Consider the following 11,057-nt stretch of genomic DNA (forward strand, 5'->3'; position numbering starts at 1 on the left):
GGCACAACGGGTCTTGGTGTCATACACCTGGGAGGCCCAGGGCCCCATTTCTTCCCCACCAGCTGCCTGCCAATCACAGGAGGGGCACTTCCCAGCCCCTCAGTAGAGCTGGTGGAGCGAGCCGAGCACAGACCCTCTGTGCCAACAATGGCAGGTGTGTACCCAGCCCGCTGCCCTGGCAGCCTCCCTGTCCATCTCCAGTGATGACTGAGCCCCACCCCTCGCAGCGACTCAGCGTCCTGCCCTACAGAGCTCGAAGCCTTTATTCCTACGCTAACAGGTGGGCTTTACCCCCATGCCCCAGCAGGGCGCTGGGCGCCGCTGAACGGTGCAGCTGCTGCTTCAGCTCGTCCCCTCAGTAGTCGTCCTGCCTTTTCTTGACCTTCTTGGGTTTGACGTTCATGCGTCTCCAGAAGGTGGCGGTGGAGCGGTCCTGCTTCGTCACACCGCTGAAATCGAAGGACTTCAGCTGAGGCAGCATGGCCAGCACGTAGCTCCTGTGGGAGAGCAGCCGGTCAGGCTCGGCGCGGGGTGGGCTATCAGGCCAGGGCCACTCCCTGGCCTCCCCACCACAAGGCCGGGGGCTGCTTCTCCTCCCCTCCCCTCCCCCCAGCTCACGCTGTACACCCCAGCTTTTTGGTAGTAGATGGAGGCACTGCTGCCTCTCCCAAGGGGGCCACAGCTAACTGCTGCAATCAGTGCTGCCCAGGAGTCCCCGATCTGCCTCCTTGCAGCCTCTCTCCCACAGCCAGACAGCACAGTGTGTCGGCTCGGGGTGCCACTGGGCCCCTCTGCAGCAGAGCAGATTGTATAAAATCAAATGCAAGGCCAGCGATGCGCTTCCCATGGGCTCCTCCCTGGCTGGGTGGATCTTGGCACCTACGCTGCAAGAGACTAGACCTGAAGAACAAATACAGCTTGGCAGCACCTCCGTTACCTGCTGCCGCTGCTCCGTGCTCTGGGACCCTGCTGCCTGACTGGAGTCGCACGTCCCGAAAGGGAGCAGGGTTAAAGAACAGCTGGTCGAGCCCCGATGGTGGGGAGGCATCACTGAATTTCAAATCTGATTGGCCGGCCTGCTCCGTTATGTGTCTCCAAGCGATGGCAAGTGACGCTCCGAGGACCAGTCCAGAACCAGTGCTTGGGGCCTACACAGCTCCAGAGTGAGCAAGGAGACCGAGCACGGACTCAGAGGATCTGGGTTCTCTGCCGCTGCCCTGTCCTGCTGGTGACCTTGGGTGAGGTCTGGGGATGGACTTTCACTGCGTGAACAGGCCCAGCACAATGGGACCCTGGTCCTGCTGAGGGTCTCTGGCCCTGGCTGTCCTCTGGCACTGAGGAGAGGATCTGTAGATGCACATGCGTGGGGCAGGCTGGCTCCTGAGCAGGAGTGATAGGAGCCGGGCCCAGCCTTTTAAAAGTTTTCCCTTGGCAGGGCCTGGGTCGTGTATCCTGGAGGGGGGGTGGGGGGTCTTGTGCAGGGGCCAGTACAGAATGAGCTATGTGGGTTGGCGTCGATGCTATGACAGCTAAAGAGGGTTGCATCTGGGGCCTCTCCCTTATGCCCCTGAGCCTGTGGACGCTCTGGAGTTTGACATCGTGCAGGTACCACTTTGCCCTCTGGGGCCTTCCCACTGAGGCTCTTAAAGCACTTCACCCTCCCATCCTCTCTGGGAGAAAGGATTGAACATTATCCCCAAAGGGAAACTGAGGCACAGTGTCAAGGCAAGTCAGACCCAGCTCCCATTAAAGGCTTTGGGAGCCTATTGACTCCTGTGGAGGTGGCTGAGTCCCTAAGCGGGTTTTTCTGGGCGCTGGCAGCAGATGGCAGAGAGGAAGCTGTTCCCCAGGGCTGGGCTCTCCTCTGCGCCCACCGTCCCTCCCTCTCCCCGAAGTATTAGCTGGCTGAGCCCTTTGGTTCCACCTGTAGCCTTTCTCCTCCTCGATGGGGTTTCCGTGCAGGGTCAGCGTGCGCAGGCGTGGCAGGACGGCCAGCTTGTCCACCTCGCTGAGGCTCTGGATGCTGTTCCCGTGCAGATTGAGGGCCCGGAGATTGGGGTACATAGTCAGCACCTGCAGCCACAGACCCCCAACCCCAGTGAGGGAGGGAGCGGAGAGCCTGGACGCAAAGCAAACCTCTCCCTGGGTAACAGCTGTGCCATGAGACACCCCCTTGTCAGAAGCAGCCCCAGCCGCCTTTGCCTTTCCCTAGCCTCCTTCACCCCCAGATTCCACAGGGCTTCATGAGCACGAAGCAGGGACCTTCTCACAAACAAACTAGGGAAATGCAATCTCAATGGAGCTGCTATAAGGCGGGTGCATAACTGGCTGAAAAACTGTTCCCAGAGAGTCGTTATCTGTGGTTCTCAGTCATGCTGGAAGGGCATAACGAGTGAGGTCCTCCAGGGATTGGTTCTGGGCCCGGTTCTGTTCAATATCTTCATCAATGATTTAGAAAACGGCATAGAGAGAACACTTCTAAAGTTTATGGACCATACCAAGCTGGGAGGGGTTGCAAGTACTTTGGTGCATAGGATGAAAATTCAAAATGATCTGGACAAACTGGAGAAATGGTCTGAAGTAACTAGGATGAAATTCAATAAGGACAAATGCAAAGTGCTCCACTTAGGAAGGAACAATCACTTGCACACATACAAACTGGGAAATGACTGACTAGGAAGGAGTTCTGCGGAAAGGGATCTGGGGGTCATAGTGGAATACAAGCTAAATATGAGTCAACAGTGTAACACTGTAACAAAAAAAAAGCAAACGTCATTCTGGGATGAATTAGCAGGAGTGTTGTAAGCAAGACATGAGAAGTAATTCTTCCGCTCTACTCCGCTCCAATTAGGCCTAAGCTAGAGTACTGTATCCAGTTCTGGGCACCACATTTCAGGAAAAATGTGGACGAATTTGAAAAAGTCTAGAGAAGAGCAACAAAAATGATTCAAGGTCTAGAAAACGTGACCTAGGAGGGAAGATTGAAAAAAAATTGGGTTTGTTTAGGCTGGAGACGAGAAGATGGAGTGGGACATGATAACAGTTTTCAAGTACATAAAAGGGTGTTATAAAGAGGAGGGAGAAACATTGTTCTCCTTAATGTCTGAGGACAGGACAAGAAGCAGTGGGCTTAAATTGCAGCAAGGGAGGTTTAGGCTGGACATTAGGAAAAGCTTCCTAACAGTCAAGGTGGTTAATCACTGGAATAAATTGCCTAGGGAGGTTGTGGAATCTCCATCATTGGGGATTTTTAAGAGCAGGTTGGACAGACACCTGTCAGGGATGATGTAAATAATACTTGAGTGCAGGGGACTGGACTAGATGACCTCTGCAGTCCTATGATTCTATATGTAGGTGCTGACTCTGTGGGTGCTCAGGGGCTGGAGCACCCACGGGGAAGAATTAGTGGTTGCGGAGCATCCACTGACAGCCAAGCTCCCCTCACCCCCTGCCCACCACCTCCTCCCATGAGTTCACCACGGCCCCACTCCTCCGCTTACCTCCCAGCGCTTCCCGCCAGGCCGCAATCAAACAGCTGTTTGGCAGTGTTAGCACGCTCCAGGAGGGAGGGGGAGGAGGCAGGGCCAGGATGGGGATCTGGAGAAGGAGCTGGAATAGGGGCAGGGAGGGGGCAGAGTTGGGGTGAGGACTTTGGGGGAGGGGTTGGAATAGGGGTGGGGCCAGGGGTGGGTGGGGGGTCGAGCACCCACAGGAAAAAGGACAGAAGTCGGTGCCTATGATTCTATAAGTGGGGCAGGGCCACTATCCCAGCTCTGCAGAGTGGGAAACTGAGGCACAGGTAAGCACTGAGACTCACCCAAGGCCCCACTGGGACCTAGCTGGGAAAAGCCACCTGATTTGACCCAGAGCTTAGGGGACACACAATGGGGCTGTGATTCCAAAAGGGCTCACCATTGGCCTGTCAGCCCCCTTTGAACTCCGGGGGGCTTTTACAATGGCAGCAGAGTTAGGCCAATGCTGAACCCCTCCGAGCCCCCTGCAGGTCCGACTGGTGGGGATCCCCTGAATCACCTGAGTTCCCTACAGGTGGCCAGGGCATCAGCCCCACTCCCCACAGCAACCCTGCTCTGCCAGCTGTTCCCCTCTGCCACCAGGCTGCATTAGTGCAGGGGCAGGGGGCAGAATGGACCTAGCCATGAGCAGCATTTGGGGTCCAAGTCTGGCAAGTCAGGGTTGCAGAGCAGTAACACCAGCATGGACCAAGCACCTGGCGCCACTGCTGGGGGCTACCTGGGAGCATTTTGGAAAAGGATTCTCCCAAACCCCTCCACTCACTGCTAGCCCTGGTACATCCCATGTAGAGGTGAGCAGCTGCAGTGAGTAATCGAGCTGTACTCACGTTCCTGTGGCGCTGCTTCAACCTGCACAGCTCAAAGGGGGTGGAGGGGTATCACCATTATTTTACAGGTGGGGAAACTGAGGCACACCGAGGGGCAGGACTTTGCCCAAGCCCTTGGGGGAGTCGGTGTCAGAAGTGGGGTTAGGAGCATGCCCTGTTGAGGGCTAACCTCCTAAGCCACCAGCCCATAGTGCTCCCGCTCAGCTGTACCGGGTCGATAGTAGGCAAGTCGTTGAAGGAGAGGTCGATCCAGGAGAGCTCGTTGGGGTACTCCAGCAGCTGCTCCATGGTGGAGGCGAAGTCGGTCAGCTCATTGATGGTGTTGTTATTCAGGCGCACTGCCTGGGTCAGCAGCTTCCCCCCTGCCGAGCGCTTGATCACCTTGAGGCCAGCCCGGGGCTCCTCTGTCAGCAGGTCTAGTGGGGAGAGTGGGGGGAGGGCGTTAGAGCAGCCTAGCGAAAGAGCACGACCTACCGCTGATTCGGTCGGCGGCAGCGGTGACTGGGTGGGCAAACACAGACCCGGTCTATCTTGGTTCTGATATGGCTCCCATCGCCTTGGTATCTGGGCACCGCCCTGCACTCTAGTTAACCCACCCTGCAGCTGTGCTGGGGTCCCTGCAGGATCAGAGAGGGAGGGCGGCGCTGGTTCCCTGCGCTCATCGCCGGTGCCGGCACAGCCTGGTTCTCCAGAGCAACTGTTTCCAGGCCTAGCTCCCGGCTCGTCTGCGGCGGGTTTTAGGGACCCATGTTGCTAGTTGCTCCAAAGCTGGTGGAAATGCTGGTCCTGTGGCTAAGGCAATGGGCTGAGGTGCAGCAGACCCAGCTTCCACTTCTGGCTCTGCTATCAGCTTCCTGGGTGACCACAGGCAAGTTCCTCCCTCTCTCTGGCCACGATGGACACGTCATGGTACTCCCTTCCTTCCTTTGCGTCTGTCTTGTCTTGGGAGATTGCAGGCTCTTCAGGGCAGGGGCTACGTGTCTGTACAACACCTCAGATAGCAGGGCCCAGAGTCTGGCTGGGGGTATTGCCAGCTTTTTGCTAAGGAGGGGCCCAGGTTACCTGCCTGGTCACCCCAAATTTAAGTGGTGTTGCAACCTGGTGTACAGGGTCACCACGCCACTCCAGTCTGGCCTGGCCGGCCCTTTGTCATGGCAGCAGGGAAGGGACACTGCCATGATCCCACCCAGCTCTGGCCAAGGGGGAGGCCTGGCCCCCTGTTCCTCCGCCCCCAGCACTGCCCCATTGCACCCCTGAATACAACGTCGCTTGACGTTGTCCCTGCTGTTAATTAGAATGCAGCAGAAGGGCGGCCAGCAGGCTAGGCGACCTGTGCGGCTGGGCAAACCCCGTCAGTAACAGGACTGCTCTGCAAGAGAGCTCCCGGGATATGGCCCTCTTCCCTGGCCGGGTCTGTGTAGCCCCCGGCAGTGGGACAGCAGGGAGCTGACGGACTAAAACTGAACCAGCTGCCAGCTAAGGGCACCTTCATCACGCATAACTCAAAGCAGCCCAGGCTGGCCCAGCGACACGCCCTTTGCAGGAGGACCCCGACCCTACACACAGCTGTGCGCTATGCTTGCTCTGGCTGAATCCCATCACACGACAGAGGTGATAGCAGCATTAAAACGCGCAGTTAGCTTATTTCCCGCTCTGCTCTCCGTCCTTTTCCGGTCACTCCCGGTGCCTTGTGCTGTAGCTCGGGAAGCAGCGTGGAAGGGTTAGAGCAGGAGGCAGGACTCCTGGGTCTATTTCCAGCTCTGGAAGAGAGGGTGTGCGCTGCTGGTGGGAGGCAGGATGCCTGGGTTCTCCTCTCACCTCTGCCACTGATGCCTCTAGTGAGCCTGAGCAAGTCACTGGAGCTCCGGGCCTGAGTTTCCCCAGTGGTAGACTGGTCCTTGCATGAAAAGGCCTTTCTGCTGGGCGGGACAGCTAAGGAGCCAATCAGCGACAGCTGTGGTGGGGACAGAGCCCTAGTGCCCCCCCCGCCCCCTGTGCCGAAAAAAAGTCTGTTTCCTCTGCAGAGTAAGAGCCGCACCTTGGATGAAGCTGATGCCTCGGAAGGAATAGTCCAGAGGTGGTGCCTGCAGTGAGATCTTACAGCAATCCCATCGCACGCTCATGTTTCAGGCCACGCTAGGAAAAATCACAGGAGAGGGATTTTAATAAAGAAACTGGAACAGCCCTTAAGGCGTCACAGCCACGCCACACCTCACAGCAGGACTAGAACACAGCTCCTTTGGGTCCAAAGTCCAGGGCCCTTCCACCTCAACTAGCAGAGCCTCTTCCTTAGTAACAAGCAGTACAGGGCTCAAGACATACAGCTGAGTAGTCCTAATTCCATCCAGGAGAGGGCAGTGGTGCACAGACACACTAGCTGGCTCCCAGCGATATTTTGTGCTGCTGAGGTGGAGCACAAATCAAAGGACATTTTCGTCTTCAACCCCCCCAGCATAGCATTCCCCCCTTAAGCATCCAGATTAGTATGAACAGGGTTGCACCCACAGCACCACAAGCTAACGATGTTACAACACCATCAGATGGCACCATTCAACCGAGATGACCCCAGTGGCTCTCACATCGTGCCTCTGAAGTGCAGTCACCTCTGGGTGGAACTGGCAGATCTTTAACAGCACGAGGCACATGATGGGTTAGGGTAGGAACAAGAATACCGCATCCAATCAAAAGGGCAGGGGAGCTGAGGTTGGCAACATTTAACTTCACATTTAATTTTGTGGCGCACAGGTCTCTGAATTCACTGGGGATGGATGCAGCTAGCTGGTTCCTGGCTCAGGAAGTACAGGCCTGTCCCTTGGAGCCAGTGAGCTCAGCCCAGAATGGGAGTTAGCACGATCCTGTGGATTTAACAATTAAGTTTTGTTCCCAGTTCTGCTACTCTCTTCTTGTGCAACCCAGAGCAAATTCCGTCATCCCACCGTGCCTCAGTTTCCCTGTACGGGACCAGAGAATGCAGGCCACACCCACAGGATGGGGGACTACCTTGGAAAGCAGTGACCCTGAAAAGGAGCTAAGGGTCACAGTGCATGAACAACAAGTGTCCCCTGTGTGACACAAGGGCTAATGTGGCCCTTGGTTGTACAAAGAGGGGAGTAGTGAGCAGGGTTAGAGAAGCGATTTCCCCTCCACATTGGTGAGACTGGATACTGATTGCCGGACACCGGATACTGCCTCCAGTTCAGCTGGCCACGTCTGTAAATGGCTGTTTAAAACTTGAAGACGGTGCGAAAAGGAGCCACAAAAAAATGATTCAAGGGCTGCCAAACAATGCCTGTGAGTGACAGACTTAAAGAGCTTCCTTCATCTGTTTAGCTTCTCCAATAGAAGGTAGAGAGGGGAAGTGATTACCACATGTAACTACCTTCCCAGGGAGACTACGTCAGATCACAGGCTCTTTATTCTAGTGGAGAAAGGCAGAACCAGAGCCAACGGCTGGAAGTTCAAGCCAGACAAATTGAAATGAGAAATAAGGCACTGAACACAATGTTTAGGGAGGGTGATTAGCTATTGGAACAAACTCGCCAGGGAAATAAATGGTGGATTCTCCTATCTCTTCGATCCAGGCAGGAGGCCTTATGGAAGATGCTTTAGCCAAACACTGGTTATCATCCCCAACACAGCGGCTGGGTGAAATTCTCTGGTCTGTGCTATCAGAAGCTCAGACTGGATGATCTATGAATCTGCGAAAGGGGAGCCAGGCTCACCTCCCAGCAGGGTTGTGAGCGTTAATTAGCTAATGTCTGGAAAGCCGGGAGTGTTACTATTCTCCACACATTTGCCCTTGCAGCCCTCGGCTGTGGCATACTTTCCTTCACGCCGATGGAAATGCATGGCTGCCTCTGCCCTGGCATGCTGATTTCACAGATGTTGTTTTATCTTCTAAGAGCTGATTTTCTCATAGTGCTTTTCAGTTCCCAAGGACTTGACAAACTAACGACACATCCAAAAGGTTCAAAGCTGTTTAAAACATTCATTCATTGAGTTCCCAAGTGTCATGTTAGGAAGTCAGTGTGATTGCCTCCACTTTACAGAGGGGGAAACTGAGGCACACAGGGGGTTAGATATTTGATCAAGGAGACAAAGCGAGCCAGAGGTCAAGCCAGATATAGATGGTGGTCTCCTGACTGCAGCTCCCCTGCATTTAACAATGGCCCCTCCATTTTCCTATGAGGAGATCACTGTGCCATTGAAACACAGCCACCTGGCATACAGCACAAGAGGTGATGGTGTTAAAGAACATAAGAACGGCCCTACCGGGTCAGATCAAAGGTCCATCTAAATCAGTATCCTGTCTTCCGACAGTGACCAGTGCCAGGTGCCCCAGAGGGAATGAACAGAACAGGTAATCAGCAAGTGATCCATCCCCTGTTGCCCATTCCCAGCTTCTGGCAAACAGAGGCTGGGGACACCATCCCTGCCCATCCTGTTTAGTAGCCATTGATGGACCTATCCTCCATGAATTTATCTAGTTCTTTTTTGAACCCTGTTATGGTCTTGGCCATCACAACATCCTTTGGCAAGGAGTTCCACAGGTTGCGTGTTGTGTGAAGAAATACTTCCTTTTGTTTGTTTTAAACCTGCTGCCTATCAATTTCATTTGGTGACCCCTAGTTCTTGTGTTATGAGAAGTAGTAAACAACACTTCCTTACCTGCTTTCTCCACACCAGTCATGATTTTATAGACCTCAATCATATCTCCACTTAGCTGCCTCTTTTCCAACCTGAAAAGTCCCAGTCTTATTCATCTCTCCTCATATGGAAGCCGTTCCAGACCCCTAATCATTTTTGTTGCCCTTTGTGACGACCACATCTGCATGCAGTATTCAAGATGTGGGCATACCATGGATTTATATAGAGGCAACATGATATTTTCTGTCTTATTATCTATCCCTTTCTTAATAATTCCCAACATTCTGTTCGCTTTTTTAACTGCTGCTGCACACTGAGTGGATGTTTTCAGAGAACTATCCTCAATGACTCCAAGATCTTTCTTGAGTGGTAACAGGTAATTTAGACTCCATCATTTTAAAGGGGACGCTTTAAAAACATCTGCTTCACAAACAGCACCACTGGACCAGGGTGAGGCTTCTTCTGAAAGACACAGTGAGCTGGTTCCTCAGCTCTCTTTAATATTGATCTTTCCGTGTGAGCAAACAGCTCCATTCCAGAGGCGCTCACACCCTTCTCAAGGCTGTGAAAACAGCAACTAGAGTACAAAGGACAGCGCCGCAGAGCGTGGGGCTGAACAGGTCTCAGCGAGGGCAGAATGTGGTTTGGCAATTGGGACACGGAGGCCAATTCTGCCCTTTGTACACAGTCAACTTGCAGGCTACAAGCACTTTAAGGCACCCAGATACCAGGGTGATGAGGGTCATATAAGAATCTGGATAGGTAACTAGAACCTTTCTTTCTTGGGAGCAGAGGGAGCTGCCTCAGTTTCCACTGAGCCAACCCAGGAATGGAACCCTCGCTTTAAGCGCTGCTTCGCCGAAAGTGAGGCCCAGCGAACTGGGTGCTTCCTGCAACTGTACACCCTGGCTGCTGCCTGCCCAGCTCTGCGCACCCAATTCACAGAGCTACGCACTCTGTCACATCACAGGTTCACATTTACAGCACTGTATTTTCACACTCGGCATGCCCTTGCAGAATTACCACGCTCACTGCCCAGCTTTTCGTGTACGCTGTGCTCTTGCATAGCTTTTCACACTTGTCAAGCAATTACATGGATTTTACACTCACCAGTGCCCTGCACAGATTTTCATGCCCACTAGGCCCTGGCCCCTCTTTTCACACTCAATAACACTCTGCACAGATTTTCACATCCACTTTCCCCAGGCATCTTTTTTCACACTCACCAGTGCCCTGAACAGGTTTTCATGTCCACTAGCCCCTGGCCCCTCTTTTCACACTCACCAGTACTTGGCCCCTCTTTTCACACTCAGTGCAAAGATTTTTCACACTCACCATCTCTGCTCCTCTCTCTCTCTGTTTCTCTCCCCTCACTATATGGAACTCTCGGGGTAGCTATGGTAACCAGAACCACACCAAAAGCCCCACCCAGCCGGACTCCGCAAGGCATGATGGGAAGTGTAGTTATGGGGGCTAATTGGGAACTACATTTCCCAGAGGGGATCGCGGCGAGAGTTCCTCACCTCTCGCGAGATCTACCCCCTCCCTAGGTCTCCTGGGAGCTGTAGTTCCCCCAGGGTATATGCGTCAGATGACGTACACGCGGCCTGCAGCCAATAGGGAGGGGGCGACTGGGGGGCGGTGTAGCTGTTTGAATCGGTGAGGGCCACGCTGCCGCGCAGGGGTTGGGGGGGTCACGGGGCATCGCCCGCCCGCTGCTTCGAGGCAATACGGTAAAGGGGGCCTGGGGCCTGCCCTGGCGGCGCTGCGTACGGGGGGTGCGGAGGGGACCGCCCGGCCGCGGGGCGGTGACCTGGGGGCTGAGGAGATGGTGACTTGGGCGGAGCTATGGGGGAAGCTCGGGGGGCGGGGAAAAGGAGCAAGCAGGGGGTGGGGCTATGAGGGAAGGAGTGGAATGGGGCAGGGTCATGGGCAGAATGGGGCAAAGCCTCAGGGGAAGGGGTGGAATAGGGCAGGGCCAGGGATAGAATGGGGTGATGGAAGGGGCAGAATGGGGTGGGGCCATGGACAGAGCTGCAGGTGGAAGGGG

General features: G+C 54.6%; 2 protein-coding genes across 3 annotated transcripts in view; one reads left to right on the plus strand and one right to left on the minus strand.

The window, feature by feature from the left end:
• Positions 1 to 245: 245 nt before the first annotated feature.
• On the minus strand, positions 246 to 10,362 carry LRRC51 (leucine rich repeat containing 51). Of its 2 annotated transcripts, none has more exons than XM_032792709.2 (5): positions 10,343 to 10,362; positions 6,399 to 6,496; positions 4,571 to 4,776; positions 1,925 to 2,073; positions 246 to 497 (listed from the first exon to the last, which is right to left on the minus strand). In XM_032792709.2, exons 2-5 carry the CDS (start codon positions 6,481 to 6,483, stop codon positions 356 to 358), a joined length of 582 nt encoding a protein of 193 aa, XP_032648600.1. In that variant the 5' UTR covers positions 6,484 to 6,496; positions 10,343 to 10,362; the 3' UTR covers positions 246 to 355. The 2 variants fall into 2 exon arrangements, with proteins under 2 accessions (XP_032648600.1, XP_032648609.1); XM_032792718.2 differs by having other exon boundaries at positions 10,292 to 10,362.
• Positions 10,363 to 10,571: 209 nt separating this feature from the next.
• Positions 10,572 to 11,057, plus strand: part of NUMA1 (nuclear mitotic apparatus protein 1) — a 73,705-nt gene continuing 73,219 nt past the window's right edge. Inside the window, exon 1 of the mRNA XM_032792685.2 lies at positions 10,572 to 10,740. The gene's annotated coding sequence lies outside the window, so the exon portion shown is untranslated. The remainder of the gene's footprint in view (positions 10,741 to 11,057) is intronic.

This window comes from Chelonoidis abingdonii, chromosome 1, assembly GCF_003597395.2.
Source record: "Chelonoidis abingdonii isolate Lonesome George chromosome 1, CheloAbing_2.0, whole genome shotgun sequence".
Classification (NCBI taxonomy): domain Eukaryota; kingdom Metazoa; phylum Chordata; order Testudines; family Testudinidae; genus Chelonoidis; species Chelonoidis abingdonii.